Here is a 22,881-nt window from a genome sequence, read left to right as displayed (position 1 = left end):
AGGATTTTTTTCCCGTTAGTTTTCATGGTCAAAATGAGAGATCAGGTGGCCGATCTTAAAATAAATCAATACTGAATTTTAAATAAATCGTTAAAGTTGGCAGAGCCAGGTGGTGTGGCTATACTTGATTGACAGCAACAGAAGCCTCTGCGATAAAATGTGGGCGGGATAAGAGAGTCCTCAGCCAATCCTGCCCCTAGTTGCTCTCCGGTCCAGCCTGTTTGATGACGCTTTTTACGTCACTGGCTCCAAAAAATCCAAAACAGCGACCAGGAAGTAGCAAAATCCGGGCTTCATTTTCTCGGCGTTGAAACCAACGGGTGATGTCACGGTTAGTTTACGCCTGGACGTGTCTCAGTGACAGTAGTGTACATGAAACGGTTAATAAAAGTGTCACTTATCATTCACTATTATCAAAGAACGTTTCATCTTCGATAACAAAGTCAGTAACACGGTCCCCCATTCAGCATTTAGAAACTGTATACCATGTAATAAAGGGTTTATAAATGAAGCTTAGCAGATATTAAACCATTTTAGTTTAGCACTATAGGTGTCAACATGGTTAAAGCTATTTTGTTTCTTTCTCATGATAGTCATTCTACAACTCTACATAATAATACAATAATGTATTTTTTTAAAACAATTTGCTGCTTTATTCTCTTTTTAACAATGTGATAGCACCATCAGAGGCCATCTGTTGAGAAGTGTATGTAAATGTTTATTGAGAAAACACACAACACATAGAAAACAAGCTGTACTTAAATGCAGTTAATATGGTAGCACTAAATACATCCTACAAACCAAAAATGCAAGCAGTACTAAAAATAATGAACCAGTGTGGGTGACCACAGCAGACCAGGAAGATGGTGGATGTTAGCATGTTAACTGACATTAGCCAAAGTTCCTTCATGTTTGAGACATGTAGCAAAAGACTGACTTCACTCAGTGAAGTCGGAATGAACTGGCATTTCTCATCATAGGGGAAATAATGAAAAGCTAACTTTATTATCAACCTTAACAGTTTTCTCCAGCTTTTACCAGAGCAAAAAGCATCTTCTATAACTCTAAACTGGAGCCATGCAACATCGGAAGAGTCAGTTAATAATATTTCTTATGCCATAAAGGAGAAATGACAGGATTTCACAGTTTGAGGTTGCAAATGACGCTTATGCTACACTGATACCAGTAATGATACAAAGAATTCAGTCAGGCTGCATTTATGGGAACAGATGTGCTGTCAAATGAAATACCGTTGAGGATTTTGCAACCAATGAGCACACTGCTTTCTGAAAGCTACTGTTAACAAAGTCAACAGATCTAATCAAACTGAAAAGCACGTTTACATTATTACTATATATGACATACCAAAAATAGAAAAAAGTTGTGGCTGTTTTGGATGGCAATAGAACCATTTATATTGTCCTTAAATACACTGTGGTTGGGCTACAGAGCCTTCTAAACATTACAGACTGAAATATGTCTACATTATTTTGATGTGTATTTGAAGAGAGGGAGAATAATGTATCATTAAAAATACTGTTGTAGGATTTATGTGCTGTAAGGTTCAGCAAAAGAGACGCTGATGTGGTGCGGAATGATCTTAATCTGTCCAGCTGCTGTGAAAGCTTTGTCATATTGGACCTTAAGAACATTCATTAGAACTGGAGACTTTGTGGCTTTAAAAAAACAAAGCAGAGCAGAGCCCAGGCTCATCAGATCTCCTGTATTCAGCTGTCATAAACACATCTTTATCCTCTGGTGTCACCATATAAATGCTTCTTATGACTTCTTGGTAGATCTTTGGGAGGCAGTTTTTGTGGAGGTACTTTTCGATGTCTTCCTGGTTGTTTCTGACTTTCCTCCACCAGTGGCTTTCTTCACTACCTTCGCTTTAGCTTTCGCTGTTCCTTTCTTAGCTGCTGTACTTTTAGCAGTGGCTTTCTTCTTGGCAGACAGGGTCTGCTCTCGGATCACGTCCTCTCGTCCAATCTCCAACATGTGGTCTTCCCATGACTTCATCTCATTCTTGTAGCGAATTTTGTCATCTTCTGCAAGCTGTGTGTAGACCTGAGATGAGGAACCAACAGAGATCTCAACACTGGACACCTGGCTGGCCTTAGAAGTACAAGAATAAAAGATGTGTTGCGTTTGTGTGGCCAACCTGTTTCTGATGGCTGAACAGATTATTCCAGTCCTCCAACAGCGACTTCATCTTTGCCTGTAACAATATCAGAGGCAACATTCTATTAGTTACAGAAGATGTGACTTGGTTTCAGCACAGATCTCAACTGCATAGAGAGGTAAGCAGAAGAAAAAAGCTTGTGGACGGTTGAATACACTTGGACTTTATATTTCCACCCTAAACTTTTTTTTTTTAACCTTCTCCTTTCAAGATTCACTAGAAGTAAATCTAACTCATCAGATTCTCTAACTACACAAATATGTTTCCTTATGTGTTGGAGAGATTAGCATAATCCATGCTCATAAGATGTGTTAAGGCTACCTGTCATGCTCCTTTTTTTTTTTTAAACCTTCAATATTGGACATTACCAAAGAAGAACTTCAGAGTGCAAAGCTTAATGTTCTGCTGTCATGAATCAGCAGGAAAAAAACAAAACAGATTCTTTACAGTCACCGGTGTTTTGGCACGAGCTCTCGCGCGATTTCGGAACGAGATCTGCTTTCTAGCATCCTCAGATTTGGATACAGACCACAACAAATAGCGATTGCCAGGTAATGTGGAGGTTTTCGTTCACTTCTCATCTCTAGTATGTTGTGGAACACTCATTGAGACTATCTGAGCCGGTCAGTGTGGGAAAAAAGCACGTTAGGGCAGACTTTGACGCGGGGGGGGGGGGGGGGGCAGCTGCCCCATACTTTTTGCTAGCCGAGCTGCTAAGCTGCCTGCCTGGCTAAATACTAGAGCTATGTCGAAAATTCATTTCTCCATCACTCACATGTATGAAAAGACATGAAAACAGACCCCAGGTTGAAAAAAAACGAAGTTCCCCTTTAAATTCCTATAACATGTGGAACCACCATTTCTTTTTCATTACTGGTAACAGCAGTGTTGTCAATGCAGCGTCTAGGTTTGTTTTATTTGCACAACTAATGATATTTTATAAAAAAATATTTTCAAGGGGTTTTCTATGATTGTGACCAGAAGACATTTTTAAGTTCTTTGTACTTCTAGCCAAAGTTGTGTCATTTCCATAGAGGTGTAGGATTTTATGTTGCAGTGAAAATGAGCCCTAAGTGTGAGAAATGAGCAAATGATGACCTTTTGATGTTCTGAGGGTTAAGGGACATTTTAATCCATCTCTAGCTAACCACAGCTGCATTACTTTAAAGCAAAGGTGTCAAACTCATTTTAGTTTAGGGGCCACATTCAGCCCAGTTTGATCTGAAGTGGGCCACACCAGTAAAATCACAGCATAAGCATTTAGAAATCACCACAACTCCTGATTTTTCTTTTGTTTTAGTGCAAAAAAAAGTTCACATTTAAGGAATTATCTTTTTGCAAAATATTATGAACATGAAATTTCTTAAGATGAATGAATTAAGTTCAACAACATTATGCCTCTGTTTATCATTTACACATTACAACCTACAGATCACAGAGGGTCTATAAAGGCACAAAACATGTAGTCACAGGTACGTGAACTGAATGATATAGTATTTTACTTTATGATCAAAATGACAACAGTCTGAAAAAAAGACAAAAAACAACAAAAACAAGACAAAAATATTTCAAAAATGAGACATAAAATGACAAAAACAAGGTACAAAAAGGCAAAAGTGTGAAACAAAATGACAAAAAAATGTGATGAACAACATGAAACAAAACAGAGAAAAAATTAGACAAAAAAGTTAAAAAGCAACAAAAACGAGAAAGAATGACACAATTGACACAAGTAAGACAAAAAACAAAATGACAAATAAAACAATAAATAAAGCAAAACAAAAAATGACAAAAATAAGATAAAAACAACATAGACAAAAAGGAAACAAAAACATGAGACAGATAGCAAAAGTCAAGCAACAAAAGACAAAAAAAACTACAAAAGCAATATTACAAAAATGAGACACAAAATGACAAAAGAACAATGAGCAATTTAGTATTTTACTTTATGATCAAAATTACTCATCATGATCTGGAAATTATTTTAAATTTATAGTTTTACAAATTTGTCATTTGCAGTCAATGTCTTCTCTGTAATTTTAACACTTTAAAGTTGTCCCAAGGGGGGCAGGATTGGACCCTCTGGCAGACTGGTTTTGGAACACGGGCCGCATGTTTGACACCCCCGCATTAAAGCAATGACTCTGTTGCCTAAGCGTTGACTAAGATCACCTTCAGCTCAGAGAGTTAAGAGTCTGACAGGTGATTTTCTAAAAAATACTGACCTGAGTTCAGTCATGCTGCACATCTGATAAAACTGACTGATAATTAATTTTGCATTAAGTCGTTTCTTGTGTTGTTTTAGTTCATTTCATTTTTTGTCCTGGTGGAGGGAGGCCACTTCTGAATATCCCTTTGTAAAAACATACTGATGACACAAAATCTTTAAATGCAATAAATTCTCATTTTTATGTGACACAAATGTCTTCATGCAAGTAATCCTTGCACGAGGCCCACTGTACTTGTGTTGTTGTGATCCAGGTGTAAACATGTTTGTCCTTTAACACCATCTGTAACTCAGTTTGGTTGGACCAGTAACTAGCCAGTCTATGCTTCAATAATACGATCAGTGATACACACGTGGACAAAATTGTTGGTACCCCTCAGTTAAAGAAGGAAAAACCCACAATTCTCACTGAAATCACTTGAAACTCACAAAAGTAACAATAAATAAAAATTTATTGAAAATTAAATAATCAAAAACAGCCATTACTTTTGAATTGTTGATTAACATAATTATTTAAAAAAACAAACTAATGAAACAGGCCTGGACAAAAATGATGGTACCTCTATAAAAGACTGAAAACTATTTGACCAGAGTGACATGATTAACTCAGGTGTGTCATTTAATTGACATCACAGGTGTTTCCAAACTCATAATCAGTCAGTCTGCCTATTTAAAGGGAGACAAGTAGTCACCCTGCTGTTTGGTGAAAAGGTGTGTACCACACTGAACATGGACAACAGAAAGCGAAGGAGAGAATTGTCCCAGGACATCCGAAAAAAAATGATAGACAAACATCTTAAAGGTAAAGGCTATAAGACCATCTCTAAACAGCTTGAAGTTCCTGTGACAACAGTGGCTCATATTATTCAGAAGTTCAAGACCCACGGGACAGTAGCCAACCTCCCTGGACGTGGCCGCAAGAGGAAAATTGATGACAAATTGAAGAGACGGATCGTTGGAATTGTATCCAAAGAGCCCAGAGCAACCTCCAAAGAAATTAAAGGTGAACTCCAAGGCCAAGGTACATCAGTGTCAGATCGCACCATTCGTCGTTGTTTGAGCCAAAGTGGACTTCATGGGAGACGACCAAGGAGGACACCACTGCTGAAAAAAACTCATAAAAAAGCCAGACTGGAATTTGCAAAAATGCATGTTGACAAGCCACAAAGCTTCTGGGAGAATGTCCTTTGGACAGATGAGACCAAACTGGAGCTTTTTGGTAAGGCACATCAACTCTATGTTCATAGACTCAAAAAGCAAGCATACGAAGAAAAGAACACTGTCCCTACGGTGAAACATGGAGGAGGCTCAGTAATGTTTTGGGGCTGCTTTGCTGCATCTGGCACAGGGTGTCTTGAAAGTGTGCAAGGTACGATGAAATCTGAAGACTATCAAGGCATTCTGGAGAGAAATGTGCTGCCTAGTGTCAGAAAGCTTGGTCTCAGTCGCAGGTCATGGGTCTTCCAACAGGACAACGATCCAAAACACACAGCCAAAAACACCCAAGAATGGCTGAGAGAAAAGCGTTGGACTATTCTAAAGTGGCCTTCTATGAGCCCAGATCTGAATCCCATTGAACATATGTGGAAGGAGCTGAAACATGCCATTTGGAGAAGACACCCATCAAACCTGAGACAACTGGAGCTGTTTGCTCATGAGGAGTGGGCCAAAATACCTGTTGACAGCTGCAGAACGCTCATTGACAAATACAGAAATCGTTTAATTGCAGTGATTGCCTCAAAAGGTTGTGCAACAAAATATTAAGTTATGGGTACCATCATTTTTGTCCAGCCCTATTTCATTAGTTTGTTTTTTTTAAATAATTATGTTAATCAACAATTCAAAAGTGATGGCTGATTTTGATTATTTAATTTTCAATAAATTTTTATTTATTGTTACTTTTGTGAGTTTCAAGTGATTTCAGTGAGAATTGTGGGTTTTTCCTTCTTTAACTGAGGGGTACCAACAATTTTGTCCACGTGTGTAGTTTTGCGGTTCCATACCGGGGTGGTGAGTCCTCTCGCCTCCTCAAAGTGCTCTGACATGAAGATGTTGAAAGCAGAGCGAGGACGTTTGGGTTTCCCCAGGCTGTTTAACTCCTGAAAAACACACACACAGGCATATTTATTATAAAAAAGTTGTAAGGAGCATTACTAGTTAGAACGCTGGCTGTGCTTCGAGTACACACTATGTCCAGAGCTCCAGTTATTTGCAGCCCAACAGCTTTGTCCTGACCCACTCTTTGCTGCAGTGAGGGGGCTGGTGTGGCACAGCAAAATACTGTGAGCAAAGTCTAGATATTATGGATCTGATTAACAAATTACGCTGAGATAACACTTTGTTGCGTTCATCAACAAAAAGCTTTACAATTCACCTGCTTCCACACATCAGTGGAGGCTGAAGTGCCACGCAAGGTACCGGTGCAATCATTAGGAGCTACTTAGGTTTTATTACCTTGCTCTATCGCAAGATGAACACAGGTATCATCAAACAACTATCTTACTTACCCTCTTCTTTCGAATGGCCCTCCTCTTGTTCAGTCGCTGCCTTTTCTCCAGGGCTTGTTGCTGGAGCTGTGCTGGAGTCAGCTGTGCCTGGTAGCGCTCCAGGTCCACCTTGAATTGGTCTTTGGCTTTGAAAAAAGCGTCCTGATAAGGCTGCAAGAGAGAGCCACCAAAACACATTCTGGTCACAACAGAAGAGACTGTATGTGTTTATCTGAGAATGATTGGCCACTTTTTAATCAGTGGAACTGTTAAATCTTTAAATTAAAATGATACGGTTGATACTGTGAACTGGAAATACCTGCTTCTGCTCTGGGCTCATCATTCTCCACTGCTGGGCAATCTTCTTAACGAGATCCAGTAATTTGATTTCTGAAGGCAATAATTAGAAGATGGTTATAATTGATACCAGAATTGTGTTAGTTGAGTCTTTTACAGAAAAAGTTCATACTGAGGTAGCAAAGGTACACGCTGTAAAACCACATTGTAATCAGATTTTAATGTCATTCTGTCACAGATTACTGTTAAGTTCTACAAGCTGTTACTTCCATACCAGAAGAGAATTGGCAACATAAATTTAAAATGTAAGGGTACTTCAAAAAGATCTCAGTTTTAACTACCAAAGGGCGTAACTCCTATTTTGGAGGGTCACTGTGTACTATAAAGCCTTAAATCGCTGTCCACAAAATGGGAGTTATGCAGTTTGTTTTTGGGTGAAGTCAAAAAAGTACTAAGTGTTGCAAATTTACCTGGGTTTTGTCTGGTCACAAGAGGCTTCTGTTGTTGAACATATCTCATGAATCCATTCAGAGGTTTCTTTGGGGGGCCACTGGCCTGAGAGGTCAGACATTTCACTGGGTTGATATATGCAGCAGGTAGGACACTGGTACACCTGAAGAGAGCGTACAGAGGAACACACAAAATTATAGAGAATTTTTGACAGTTATTTACGGTCTAATGATGCCTTCTACAGAGTAAGTAGAACATAATAGTCTACCACTGAATATCTTTGGCTTTTGACCTTGATTCAAACAAAGAAAGACTTCTGAAAACCATACTTTGGGCTCTGGAAGGCTGTGAAGGACATTTTTACTATTTCTATTTCAGATAAAGAAAATATTGTCGCAGCCTGAAATAACTGCTCCTATTAACCAAATATTTTACCATCTAGTCCAAACAACAAAACACCACTTTTTTCAGCACAGATTTGACCTCTTTCAATCCCTTATAAAATCCACTGCAGAGATGAAAATCGGTTTTATTTGGTTGCTTACAGGATCATTTGCATGCTAGGATCTTGAGACGCTTTCTTTTAGTCACACAGCATTCTAAGGAAAGAGGCTGAAGACTTCTATCTTTTAGCAAAAGATCATGCAAAAAAATACTAAAATAAAGAGCTCTTTAGCACAACCAGAACCATGACTGATTCAGCTGTAATCAACAATTATTTTACATAAAACAAAACTGTTTTCAGGTAAAGTGCAGGCAGTGTTCATGCACAGCAGAAAGGAGACGAAAACACACTGAATCAATAAAATGCATTCAGAAGGATTCAGAAACAATATACAGAGGGGCAAGTTGTCAGTAGCAGTACCATTTTTTTCCCCTCAATTGCTGTAAAATAGTCCAGGGAATTTAACTTTTGCTTGCTTTGCTCTTGTAATTATTGTATCATTATAATTATATATTATGATTTGCACTATAGGTTTCTAATATTGTGTTTTGAATTCTCTTAACTTGTAGCCACAGTAGGGTTTTTTGTTTGTTTTTGTCATGTATATGCAGTACTTTATATTGCAGTAAAACATGAATCAGTGAAATAAAACAAGGGTGAAAACACGCCCAGAAACTGTTTGGGGTTCAGAGAGTTAAAAATGTTTTTAATCCTTTCCTAGCTGTGCATTACTTTCAGGTAATAACATTTCTAATTAGTTAACTATAACCACTCTGTATTTACACCCTCAAAGCTTTCAAACAGTGAAAAGCAGGTGAAATTCTAAACGAGATCAGTAAACACGTCGGCTGGCTGACAGTTGATCGAGGGTCATACAGTCATTCATTCATGTTTCCAATGACAGCTAACTCATTTCATGCTAACTAATGCTACTTTTTTCCAACACAGAGAACTTTGTTAAGACATGTGACAACTTCCAAAAATACAAATACGTTCAGCATGCAAAATTACAAGACAGCGAACTGAAGCTACTAGGCTAACTTAGCTGTGCCACAAGTGCAGCTAGCTAACAGTAGAACAAGTTGAGGTTGGCTACCTTGCCACAGAACTTGAGCAGGAGAGCACACTGAAGGACTTAGCCAGAAGGCTAACACCTGCTGTCATTAAGTTGAATGGAGCCATGTCGGCCTTACACGAAAACAGCTGTTAAACGGAGTACTGAAACACTGGCGTATCGAACCGCAAAACTAGCGTGTTACCACACTCATGCATTAGGTGTTATAAATGAAGTCGAGCCTGTCCTCCTCCTTGTTGACATGCACAACTGCGAAAGGCGCCTTTGCACGCGCGCGGTGGATTGTGGGAAAATAATTTTCTTCTTCTTCAGGAAATTAGAGCAGACTAGACGCAGCAGAGGCGCATTTCTGCCCTCCGAAAACCATTAGGGGAATTCATTGACAGAGTTAAAGGTCCCATTTTTGTTGTGTTCTGTCTGTTATATAAATGTAGAGGTCTAAAATAGAAAGGTTGTGAAGCATTTATGCTGGTGTCAGTCCCAACACTTACTCATTACTTGACACTTACACTGTCATTTTGCCTTTTCTATTTAGTTGCTTCCATCATGGGAAATTTATGTAACTGTAAAACCAGGCGACTGGACAGGCTGGTTCTGAGTTCGGCAGGAGTTTGGGATTGCTGAAGACTGTGGTTGAGAGACGCATATACAACATAGTGCAGTTCATCCTTAACAATGTCAGCCCCCTTCTTCACAGCATCCTGGCTGGACAGAGGAACAGCCACAGTGGGCTCATCTCACTGTGCTGCAGGATTGAACAGGTCAAGAGATCCTTTGTCCCCACAGTCGTCAGGCGCTTACCAAATATGTACTTCTTTGTCTCTTTCTCACATACATACTTATGGACAAACCATCTTTAAGTGTGGATTCACTTCAAAAGTAATAGTAATACTTATTTACAGTGCTTAGTTAGCAAATCTGTTATACCCTGGATTTAAAAGCTTTGTTTTAAAAAGAAAAAATCTCAATTCCACAGTCCATTAAAAATACTAGTATTTACAAGGAGTCACCAGGACTCTGCGAAGCGTTCTATATTTTCTAGATGCTAGAAAGATCTCATCAGGGTATGTGAAATATGCTGGCTTTTCAAATAAAATCTACTTATATAAATTATACCTTATGTATAATCATAGCAGGACATATCAGTTATAGGAGCTGCATTGGCACACTCAATTTTTTTTTTTCAGAGATGTTCCAGCTACTTTTATTTTTTCAATACTTCACATCCATTTATATTTTTGCAGCAGATTAAATCCTCCTTGGCATGCAGGATACCAGTGGTGCATTGATTTCCTGAGACGTTTCAACATTCTTCAGAGACTTTGTTTTTTCAGTTGCTCTATTTCTTTAAAACACCTGAAAAGTTCTTCTGTAGAAATTCTGATGCGATTTTGGTACCATACTTTGGAATGGGGCTGCTCAGTGGTTAACAGTGTCGCCTTGCAGCCAGAAGATCCCCGGCTTGTGTCCTGGCCTGGACCTGGGATCTTTCTACACGGAGTTTTCATGTTCTCCTTGTCCGTCCAGGTAGTCCAGCTTCCTCCCACAGTCCAAAAACATGCTGAGGTTCACTGATATTTCTAAATTGTCCATAGACATGAATGTGAGTGTGACTGTCTCTATGTGTATCCCTGTGATAGACTGGTGACCTGGCCAGCGTGCCCCCTGCCTTCACCCTAAGTCAGCTGGGATCGACTCCAGCCCCCTGTGACCATATTCAGGATTAAGCAATGACCTGTACAGACAATGGACGGATGCTTTGGAATGTTGTCATGTCTGAATATTCCTCTTCTGCCAAGCCTCTGCAAACTGGGAGTCATCTTGTCAGTCAGAATTTTTGTTTATACACAGGTGTCCATGATAATCTATAAATGTCATCTGTTTTGCACACCCTTTTCACTCCCACCTCTTTGTTTCACTCTCCAGATTATAATACACGGTGCTAGGATCACACCAAAACATGTTTTACCCCATCTCAACAAAACAAACTGATCTCCATCTCATTTTAATGTCTTTTAGAAAAATAAGGTTCTGTGATATTATAACAATTAGCAATGGTACTTTTCTTGGACACTATCTGTAAATGTTCACATTTCACATTGTCACAGAAACCTAGACCAAGCCTAATAGAGTTGACTGTTTTTCAGAGCTACATTATACAAATGATGCACTGTCTGGAGTATCATTTTTGGAGAATGACCATTGTAGCTCCAATTAGAGGTACCATGGCTTGTTCTACACCTCCTGGTTACTACTGCTGCATTTCCACTGATTCTTAGTGGGTCTATATCTATTTCATACAGGAGAAACTCTGCTGTCTTCTCAGAAATAACAATTATTAAGAGCTGATACAATTTCGAATCGTTTGACATTTAAGTGATATTTCCTAGGAGTGCACTCACTTCTGTTATATGGTAGATTATTATTAAGCACCAAGAATTGAGTTAGACCATAATGTCATGATAAAATCCCCACAATTCTTTAATTCAGTACAAAAAAATGCCACACAGGCATCAGAGACGAAACCAAGACACTGTTTACACAGGAACAGAAAACAGGATTTTACCCTTTCTATAGTATAACCAGACATACTGATAGACTGGAGGTAAAACAGAAGAACATACATACATAACCCCTTTCATAAGGTTCAAAATGGGGTGTTTGTGCCTGCGTGAAAGCAACTAAAAACCCAACATCACAGCTATTCTCAGGGAACAAGAGGACATTGTTTTAATGGCAGAATTCATTGTGATGACTCGATTAAATTAAACAGAAAAAAAACTAGAATGTTGTTCCAGAGGGTTTTAATACTATACATTTGCAAATAATAATAATAATAATAATAATAATAATAAAAGAACACAGTTATACATGACTTGACCTGTAAGTAATTGCTCCCACGTTCAGGACAACTGCAACAGTACATCGTTTCAGCCTACTTCGTCTGCTACAAGATGCAAAAGAACTTAACAAAAACCTCCATCGCCACAACTATATGAGGGTTTGATGTTAAAGGGGACATTATTATTTTGTCAGTATTCCATTTTTTTTCCTTTTACAGACATATGTCAGAATGAGGGCCGGACGTATTTCACATTCCCCCTTCAATGTTCCCTTGGTACTGTGCGTTTCTTGCTGGTTGATCGACACAGCAGGAACTGAAGCTGGTCTCTCAGCACCTCTGAAAATGGCTTGTTGCTGAACAGCATGTGGTTGGATTTCTGCACTACAATTTTCTAGTTTGACTCAGAATACAGAACGCTGTAGAGCAATTTGTAATAAATCTGTATGTTAGAAGTACAATTTCCTCGCAAAAACAATATGCCAAACTTCAAGATATAAAGGTATCCATAAAATGACTGCTGAAAGTAAAACCTCCTGCTTCCTCTCAAAAACAATGAATGTAAATGTTACGCTCTCAGATTAATAACAGTGCCGATGAAGGTACAGTTTGATGGAAGTTACTTAAGATTACTGATGGTTTCATACTATAATTTACAGTGTGTTGTGACTTAAAAAAAAGGAAAGAAAAAGAAAAAATCTCAGCATGATTTTTTTTTATATCTTTGATGTTCTTTTTGTTTACATGGCATACTTTTGGGTCCATTCTTTTGCTAGTTTGTTGTATCTGAAGAGAGAAAATAAGAGAGAAAAGTGAGTGGATGCGATCCTGATAAGAACAATAACATCAGTCAACAATTCAGCACCATCTGTGTTTATACTCACTTGTCTTTGTCGTTCTTGTAGATGTGTGCTATGTCTGGCACTAAAGGGTCATCTGGGTTTGGATCACAAAGCAATGAACATATGGACAATAAAACTGAAATGAAGAAATGGAAAATATCCCATTAGTTAACTTACTGAACACTTAAGTTGGTGTCTCACACTGCTTATATGAACATGACAATGACTTCAGTGACACCAGATCTGAATTTGCAGGAGGACAAGTCTGCAGAAATGATGTGATGCAATGGTCAACATGGAGGAGAATCACAGAGGAAGCTTTCCAACATCCTGTTAAGTCCAGGACACTGAGAACTGCGACTTGAATTTCCCTTGGGATTAATAAAGTATCTATCTATCTATCTATCTATCTGAGAGCCACTATTCTTCCTAAACTAGTAAACAAGTAAATTTTGCGTGACAATTCAAAACCTCTGAACTATATCAAAAAACAAAGAAATCAATATTGTAACAAACTCTACAGCAGAAGGAAAAGCAAGAGAACAAAAATACAACAATGAAACTAATAATTATTACATAATTTCAGAGAGGAACTTGTGATGTGCACACAGGAGTCACACTGTGGGAAGTGCCATGCGAAGTAAGAAAAAAAATGATCTCAAACACGTGCTGCTTTTGTTGCTTGAAACCGCAAAAACAACTTTTCTACAGAAAGAAAACTCGCGCAGTTCTCATTTCTCCTCACACGCCTGCATTTTATTGTGCTGGATTGTTTGTTGTTTTTGCTGCTGGCTGCACCAAAAATTGCCCTGCGGGGACAATAAAGATTTCTTGACTTGACTTGACTTGTACATGTCTGACGCTTATATGGACACTACTGCCTTCACTACCTCCACAGCAACCACTCATACCATTTCTTGCAGCAGGCCTGCCACCACACATAATCTACTGCTTTCGCCCATCCACCGTTTGTGATTTTATCTTTCTCTTCCTCTTTTTAATGTGCTGCTCTTTGCCCACCTAATTGGCCCTCAGGGATGCATAAAGTTTTTTCTGATTCTGACACCTGAGTAACTGTGCTGCTGTAACTGATTGGAAACTGGGGCTTTTTTGTGAAGCATCACACAGCCAGGCTCCACCATAGCCAGGATGTGAGGCGCTTAGAGAACACCTGTAAACTGTAGAGTTTGGTGATAGGCAGACATTGAGCAAGATTTTCCTAAATATTATGCCTCTTAGAGATGCTGTAAATGCAGGTTGCAAAAACTCTTCTTTTAGGTCTTAGTAGGAATAGAACGCAACATAGGAGGGAAAGCTGCACACTGTTTTTTCAAAAGCGCAAAAAAATATTTTATCTCTGAAATAGATGAATAATTATGGTAAATAAGTATGACCTCAATATTGATCAAAAATAATCATAATTATCATTTTAGTCATAACTGTGCCGGCCTAGTCAGTTCTATGAAAATATTAATATTGATATTAACCAAAAACAGACACTCTGTCAGTCTTTTGATTGTTGCAACATGATGGATGTGCACGACCTTTAAATAAACATCACCAGTCTCTGTATGATGAGAGCAAAACCAGACTGGAATGCCATCCAAAGTAAAGAAGATTTTGGATGCCTCTGCCAGTGTTACACCATAGAAAAAAAGTTCCATACAGTTCACACTCAAAGTCTTCACGAGAAATGTCATATTTCAGCTTTAAAAAAAATTATGCAAATTAATCCTTCCATAAAACCACCCTAAAATATATATATATATATATATATATATATATATATATATATATGTAGGGAAAAATACAGTCGAGTCATTTTTTAGAAATTGAGTGGTCCTAGATTACATTCAAAAAGATATAAAGACATCTGATACGGGGACAGGAGGAGGAATAGTTACCTTTAGACACTGTTAGTGCAGGAGACCACTGTGACCGTAGAATGTCCAAACAGATACTGCCGTTGCTGTTTATATTTGGGTGATAAATCTTTGTTGTAAATGCTACCTGTAAAGAACAGCCACAGTTTATTCACACAGTTATGTGCATGGAAAAATCTTGGTACAGTTACAATACTAGTGTTTGTCTTGTAGCAAACTGATCAGCTTATAATGTGGCCCTAGAGCTCGTTATAGTACTGACAATAATATCTTTATTATAAGTGACCATTTTAAAACAGCAGTCCTAATGTAGTAAAGTACGCTGCTGATGTGATTTTCTGGTTCACTTCTCCGACGGTAATGCTGTGAATATGGGAGTCACTGGTGAATGAAGACAGGAAGTTTCATAGGAAGGTCACTTTAAAAAAAAATTAATAAAAGTTTGAAAGAAAGACATTTTAAAAAAGTATGAATGAAAGAGTTTACACGTGATTCGGTATAAACACATAACGTGCACATGCATAACACATGCCTGTACTCAGCACAAGATCATTTCTTATTAGAGATTTCATCTGTCAGAAGTTATACGTCAACTGAGCAGCCTTGGAGGAGTACTGCACTCTCTGAGTGTTTTTCTTGTTATGTTGTGTCAACTGCTGCACAGTAAATCATGAATTGAAAACATTATAGTTTCTGCAATAATTGTTCAAATATTTATCAGTATACAGTGAAAATGAGAGGAAATGTGAATATTTACTTCGTAAGTCAATTTCGGTGTGCGCCCCTAAATTTTCTGCTCGCGCTCCTAAAATTTTAAGTTAGGGACCACTGTGGTCCTCGAAAAAAAAGTTAGTCTGGAGCTCTGGTATGACAAGACAAAGCTTTGATTACCTGCACCAGCTCTTACCTTTGGGGGCTTGAATGGGTAGTCCGTGGGGAAGTGGATAGTGAGAAAGAAAACTCCTCCTTGGTATGGACTGTCACTCTAAAGTAAAGACATGTGACAAAGAGAAGCATTCTGATGGTGAGACAAGCATCAGGAAGTCAGATGATGATTTTGACCTGCTGGATGAGTGTCCTTACCATTTTCATGACTGTAAATAACGAATTTATTTTCTTCTTGACTAAGGCTTTAATTACGACTAATTAATTACACAAAAAAATACACGTTAAAAAACATAACACACTTAATCACCCTAATTTATGACACACCAGTAACACTGATGAACACTCCAGCCCCGTACGTGTCGGTAATGAACCTAAACTATTTACCAGCCACAAAGACAGAGTACAGGACACACTGAGTGGCGTCAGCACACAAGAAAGTTTGGTGAACAGTGAAGGAAGACGAGACCACATTGAGCTTGTGGGGCAGAAAGTTTTCTTTTAAAAAACTTCTCGATGACAGCTTGGATAAAAGCGTGGTTGTGTGCAAATTGTGCAACAAAGAGTTTTCTGATCACCACAGCACTTTAAGCCGACGGTCTCACCTCAGTGTAAAACATGTTCCAGTGAGCAACAGAGCTAAGCTTAGCTATGACTGTCCTGGTACCAGCAAATAGTGTAGCCATCCCATAATAGACCACTTTTCAAGACACTGAAGGTGCTTGAGTTTATACAAAAGTCTTAAAATGTTGAATATAATCGCTATAATTGCACTTTGAGTTTGAAGTAATCCGTGAATGTAATAGACAGATGAAAAATGCAGATAAAAATAAATGAAACAAACATTTTTGTTGAAGTTATTACTCCGCCAAGGAGGCAGAGTCTCAGCAGAGTTATGTGAAGTACAGCGTTGGTTTGTCTGTCTTTTAACAAATTAATTATAAACTTTAAGTTTAGAAAATACAGGTTTATTTTTTATAAATAAAAATATATATTCCTAAAAAAAGAACCACTTGCTTCATTTATCAGACCCAGAAACTATGAAAGCAGAATGAATCTGCATTTTCAACTTTTTAAAGGTCCTTTAACTACTTATGCTTATGTTATGTGCCATACAGAGGGGGAACTGACTAAATCCAGGCTTTAAATCATCAAAATCACCTTTTTCTATATGTTCTGAATTCTATAAATTTTAAATTATAGTATATGTCTATTCATTGATTCAGTCATCAAACAAACTTTACTTCAATCGAAAAACTTTACTTAATGTATCAAATATTGCTATTTGACAAAAATGTGATTGATCATGGTTAATTACAAAGCCTGTAACTAATTGGATTAATTTTTAATTGCTTCCCACCACTAGAAAATAACTTCACTACAATTAATGGCAGTGTGCAGAAAACTCTGCAGGAGGGAAAAATGATTACTGATCATGTCTCAGTTCTGACATTATTTTTTTCCATACTTGTCTGCTGTGTCTAAACACTGCCTGCAGTTCAACTGAAAATCCCTGATTTTTTCGTCACATGATTTCAGGTGACAGCTAAATCATTCATGGTTTGACAGTTGCAGCACAGAAGTACATTTTCTTTGCATTGTACATAATCTGATGCAAACTGTTTATTTTTCGTGAAATTTTAAATGAGACAAGCAAAATAAAGTGATTTCAAGCTCAGATTTGGTTCATTTTCCTTACAGAATGGCACATTGCAGGTGAGTAGTTCAAGAAAAGTTCAGAATAGACGGCTGTAAATCTGCCGATTCTTCCTGCTTTTCTTATGTCTGGCTAATGAATGGTGTACTTTTGGCGAACTTTAAAGCATGCCTTTCAAAGCTAATCACGGCTATTTGGGTTCAGAAAGTTGAATTCAAGTTAATAGTCAGTTTAGAACTTACCCCTTATGTAGCACTTTGTAACTGCACTGAACCACAGTAACATGAAAAATGCACAACTATTGAATGGAATTGCAATCCCTCAGGTCTATAAAAACTACTGTAACAATTTAAATTTCCACACAAATAAGAGACCATTTCTATGGTAGCTTGGAAAATCCAAACTGAATCTCCATGTAATCTCCTATCTCCATGTTAGGAGATACAGGAGAGTCAGTTTGGCATTGGGCGAATTGAATCGCGTTTCCCTCCCGGTACAGTTTGGTACGACCAATCATAGCACGGGAGGCGGGAGTTAATGCTGTGTCATCTTCAGCGCCTGGATTACCCATAAAACACCTGCGCACCTCCCATAACCAAACACAAATATTCAAGATTTGTACAGAGGAAAATCCCGTTCCAAACGTGTGAGTAAATTTAAGCAACTTTTACACATACGCACCGACTTGGTTTGGCTCCGATTTAAAGTTATTCCTAACACCGCTAATCGTTCGGAAGGAGTCTTTTGTTGCGTAGCCTTTTCAAAAATAAGTGTTGTACTTGAGAGTACCCCATGTATTCGCAGATTTTTGTGACAAAAACGGCAGTAATCATTCACCGTGACGCTTTCTCGGCTGCATGCCATTGATTGTTTGGACTACATGGACTTCAAGGTCGATTTGTTTGTGCGTCACATCCGTGTTACGCTGAATGGTTCTTTCTCGTTCAAGCTGCATTCGTTAGCCCCTCCTTTTTGAAATCGTCTCCTATCATCACAATGCCAGACTGCCTTTATTTGTATTTATATTAATACATAAATAAAGTCAGTCTGGATTTTCCAGGCAATTTCTATGGTGTAGCACAGAAATCTGCATGAAAGGAACAAAAGCCTCAAGTGATGGCATGATACTTACCGGACCCATTATGGTCGCCTGCCAATGAAACACTAGAAGCAAATAAGGGAGAAAGAGAGAGACACATAAGAATATAAGCTTTAATTACACGGCGCTAACACCATGCTCATCGGCCATCATCCCATCACTTATTCTTATTCTACGGAATATAGAACATAGAAAAGGAAGGGTTTTCTCTGTGTTCACAGAGCTGCTAATATCAGTCACTCTGATTTCCAGTCACTGCTTGTTAAAATGTAACCTATCATGTTGGAAGTACGGAAGATACATTCAGCTCAGGGATTGTTCTCAGCTCTGGGATTGTTCTTGTCACTTCCAAAAAAAGAATGAGAAAATAAGTGACTCTCTTGGTAAGCCCCTCTGTGAATCATTGATTGTCCAGTCATAGCTTTGCAACCGTAACAAGGCAAAACAGGAAAGTCAAGTTTTCTTGTTACATGAAACACAGTGCATTAGGCAATAACCTGGCTCCATGTTTTGCCTTTCCAGAGAGTGAGTCTGTCTTCAGTTTTACACTATAAAAGTGTAAAACTCAAGATGTGGATAACAGTCAGTGTAGCTGACAGACTGACAATGCTTGGTAATGACTCAGTCCACCAAATCAAAAGATGAAAAAGACAAAACAATCCTCTGGAAAAATGCCTATGTTGTGTTGATTTCTAAGACATAGTGCAGCTATGCAATTGTCTTATTTACTGGTTTCACACACAGTGGTAAACATTTGCTTTTGCCATAGTTTATTGCCATTAACACATATTAAGTTAAAAAAAAAAAAAGAGCCGCAAAGGAAAGAAGGAATTTTAAATACACCTGAGTGACATATTGTAAAATAAAATGGTCATGTACTCACAGTCATCCCCCACTGGTCCAGCAGAACACTGCGCTGGAGGGTCTCTCTGCAGGTCTTGTAGCTCCTACTCAACACAGAAAAAAATACTGCTGTTAGTTATTTAGTAATGTGAAATAATTGAGGCAGCACAGTGTTGCAGTAGCTAGCACTATGCAAGGAAGCCAGAAAACCTGAAAACTTGTAAATTCCACACAGAAGGATCTCAGACCCAGTCGAGACGCAAGCTAGGGATCTTCTGGCTGTGAGGCAATGGTGCAGACCACCGACCCACTGTGCACCCCATGGCTAAATATAACATTCCGTATTTTTAATGTGGAATTAACTGGAGATCACATTTGAATCAAACTTTGTGGGAACTATTGTGGTGTTTTCTCCTGTTTTTACTATTGATAAATGATAAATCTTGACGGTATTACGACACTCCTCTCTTTATGAGCTTAGCCAGTGACTAAAGCTGCTTTTTGCAGTTGACGTGGTTCTGATGTTTGAAATCAGACCATGACACTCAGCACACACCAGTGTGGTTTGCAGCCCAATGTGAAGTGACTGTGATGAGTTAGCAGCTCCAAGTTTGACGTAAACATTTCTAACCCAACTGAAGGAGTTAAAGTATCTCCGGATCACATGTGATGGGAAAATGAAATGCAACATGGACAGACAGACTGGTGCAGCAGCAGCAGTAATGGGGCCAAAATAAGTTTTCTCTGTTAGTGGCTGGGCTCAGCCTTACGAGTTGAATGAAGAGATCTGAAATATGAAGTGAGCTTGGAATGGTGACTGCTACTTTGTGTCAAAAGGATCCGAATGTGATGGCTGAGGCATCTGATTAAGATGTCGAATGAGCACCATTTTTTGGAGGGTTTTTGGCAAACTGGGAAGAGACCCCAGGGGATGCCCAGAACTCGCTCGCGCCTTGGGATCCTCCAGTAGGAACACACTGATGGGCAGATGGACAACTGGAATGCCCTGCTGAGCCTGCTGCTACAACCTGACTCTGGAGAAGTGGAAGAAAACGATGAGTATACGGACAGATATTTTCTATCTACTATTCTCTCATGCAAAGTCTAGTGCTTCTGAGAACTCATGGTTGTTTGGAGATACTATCTGATCTTAATATTATACCAAAGCAGTTACCCTAGCAACACGGAAACAACAGAGTTATGACAGGGAGAACCATTCATTCTCTATACATCGCTTTATCCTCATTAGGGTCGCGGGGGGTGCTGGAGCCTATCCCAGCTGACTCGGGCGAAGGTAGGGGACACCCTGGACAGGTCGCCACTCTGTCGCAGGGCTACATATACAGACAAACAATCACACTCACATTCACACCTATGGGCAATTTAGAGAAACCAATTAACCTCAGCATATTTTTGGACTGTGGGAGTAAGTCGGAGTGCCTGGAGAAAACCCACACATGCACAGGGAGAACATGCAAACTCCATGCAGAAAGATCCCAGGCCCAGCCCGGGATTTGAACTGGTGATCTTCTTGCTGCAAGGCGAAACCACTATCACACTGTGCAGCCGACAGGGAAAACCGGAAAACAAAAATAAATTGCTGAGAAGTAACTTTCCTACTCACTGCAGTACTTGTCCACCGACAGGAGAGCAAGAACAAGAACAACAGGACTGTTGACTGATTACTCAGACAAGTTAGAGAACACACGACTTCGCAAGTGGTGACAGATAGATATGGAGGAGTCAGAGAGAGTAGTTAGTGCGGTAACTTGGATATTTGTTAGCGAGCTAGCATGAAACTTTGAAGTTGTTATTCTGTTGTGTCTGTTATGATACATGTCAGCAAGAGCATTACTTTCAGAAACGCCACGAAGTTCGAGATAAGTTGTTTTAACACGTGGAGAGCGTTGGACTATTTGTTTATCAACCTTACTGTAAAATTGAACTCTGACGTTAGCCTGTGCTGAGCCAGTTAGCTACCTTTAGCTGGCAACCAAAGCTAGCTGGTCAATCTTACCTTCTGTATTCTTTTGAGTGCCATGCTGACTGATGCAGTTCGCTGTTTAACTCACTTCGACTCGCTCTTTATTTTCGATTTCAGTATTATTGCTGGCGAAGTCAGTAGCTATAGTATATTCCCTGAGTACTTCGACAGCCGGGGATGTGTTTGTGTTTTTATAAAAACCTCTTTTGTTTCCGTTTCTTCTGTTTACGGTCGCTGCTCCGAAGTGCATCACGGGAAACGTAGTTCTGAATATTGTTAAAACACATACATCCAAGGGAAATACACTGAAGCTGTTTACATCAGTGAGGGAATGTCACTCAGTACATTAATGTACCATAAGTGCGTATTTACTGTACATAAGGACATATTTAAGAAACATACATTTAAGTATTTGCTTATTATGCCACTTTATACTATACCAAACACGCTCTCCTCATGATCACTAAGTACAGTCAGTTTTCTGTTGCTTGCTGTTTGGTACAAAACTGCAACACTAAATGACACAAAAAGATTCCTGATGAATATTGGAAGAACACTGAAAATAGCTAAATAAAAAAGGTTTTCTCAGATGGGTTTCAGCACATTTGACAAGAACTTAGCCCGGACTACCACAGTATTACCGTACTCCTGACAGTGAAGCAGTCAAACGGTGTTGGGGAGATGACATTTTTAAATGGCACCACAAATGCCTGTAGATAAATGAAAATACTGGCTGACAAGATGATTCCCAGTCTGCAGAAGCTTATTATAGTAAAAATAAATAAATAAAAACTATATAAAATAAAGGGCAAACCACATTGTACACAAAACTTGTATCTGTGATGAGTGATTCACACGAGGGTGTAGGAGGTATTCCCTCAGGACATGAATGCAGCACGTCTGAATTAGTTTACTGCCTCTCCTTTCCTGTTACTGCTTACATCCTGTAAGGAAAAGATAGTATCTTGTGATAGTTTCATAAGCCATTAGTCTTTAAAATCATTCAAAATGCAAAATTAAGCAAATAAATATCTCCAATATGACAAAAAAGTATTGATATTGCCTGTAGAAATTAGATAAGCGGCAAACATCGCCTTAAAAAACAATAACTGTTGCACCGAGTTCTCTTTTCACCTTCAAGTGAATGTGAAAATTGCCTGAATTTACCCTGTAAAACCACAGTCAGTCTTCTGTACCTCTGCACTCTGTTTGTACTATAATTTTTAACCTAGTTTTTCTTAAGACTTGTTTTATTGTACTATGGGGATGACGTGGAGTTTTACCTTATTATTATTCTGTACCATGCTGATATTACTCAAAGTTTTGCTAGGTAGGTCATGTCTGTGGTCTTTAAGTCTTTTAATATTTTAGCATTTCGTTGTGAGCCTTTATTGAAGGAAATAAAACACAATTTATTTTTGTCCTGCAATCATGCATGTGTGTGTGTTTGTGTGTGTGTGTGTGAGAGAGAGAGAGAGAGAGAGAGAGAGAGAGAGAGTGAGAGAGATACCTATTGATTTGCATTAACTGTCAGCTTTAATCATCGCGTGTTCTATATGTTAGTTCTTAGTTTTTAGTACAATGTCAGATGTCTGCCTTTCTCAATTCCGGTTGGCAGTCTATAAAAGCAGATGATTATTTGATAATGAATGTGATATGACAGGCTTAGAACATTGCCTCTGAC

At 38.7% G+C, this 22,881-nt stretch overlaps 2 protein-coding genes across 2 annotated transcripts; both read right to left on the bottom strand.

Annotated features, from left to right (window-relative positions):
* Positions 1-697: 697 nt before the first annotated feature.
* Positions 698-9,441, bottom strand: tfam (transcription factor A, mitochondrial). The gene is made up of 7 exons (XM_022211392.2): positions 9,184-9,441; positions 7,663-7,805; positions 7,215-7,285; positions 6,917-7,066; positions 6,413-6,508; positions 2,162-2,218; positions 698-2,067 (listed from the first exon to the last, which is right to left on the bottom strand). The coding sequence occupies exons 1-7, from the start codon at positions 9,267-9,269 to the stop codon at positions 1,780-1,782; spliced, it is 891 nt and encodes a 296-aa protein (XP_022067084.1). The 5' UTR covers positions 9,270-9,441; the 3' UTR covers positions 698-1,779.
* A 2,178-nt stretch (positions 9,442-11,619) lies between these two features.
* On the bottom strand, positions 11,620-21,436 carry ube2d1b (ubiquitin-conjugating enzyme E2D 1b). Its single transcript, XM_022211388.2, has 7 exons — positions 21,231-21,436; positions 19,254-19,317; positions 18,404-18,435; positions 15,637-15,714; positions 14,751-14,856; positions 12,889-12,982; positions 11,620-12,790 (listed from the first exon to the last, which is right to left on the bottom strand). The coding sequence occupies exons 1-7, from the start codon at positions 21,252-21,254 to the stop codon at positions 12,745-12,747; spliced, it is 444 nt and encodes a 147-aa protein (XP_022067080.1). The 5' UTR covers positions 21,255-21,436; the 3' UTR covers positions 11,620-12,744.
* Positions 21,437-22,881: the final 1,445 nt, after the last annotated feature.

This window comes from Acanthochromis polyacanthus, chromosome 19, assembly GCF_021347895.1.
Source record: "Acanthochromis polyacanthus isolate Apoly-LR-REF ecotype Palm Island chromosome 19, KAUST_Apoly_ChrSc, whole genome shotgun sequence".
Taxonomy (NCBI): domain Eukaryota; kingdom Metazoa; phylum Chordata; class Actinopteri; family Pomacentridae; genus Acanthochromis; species Acanthochromis polyacanthus.
This window is presented reverse-complemented; position numbering and strand designations above follow the sequence as displayed.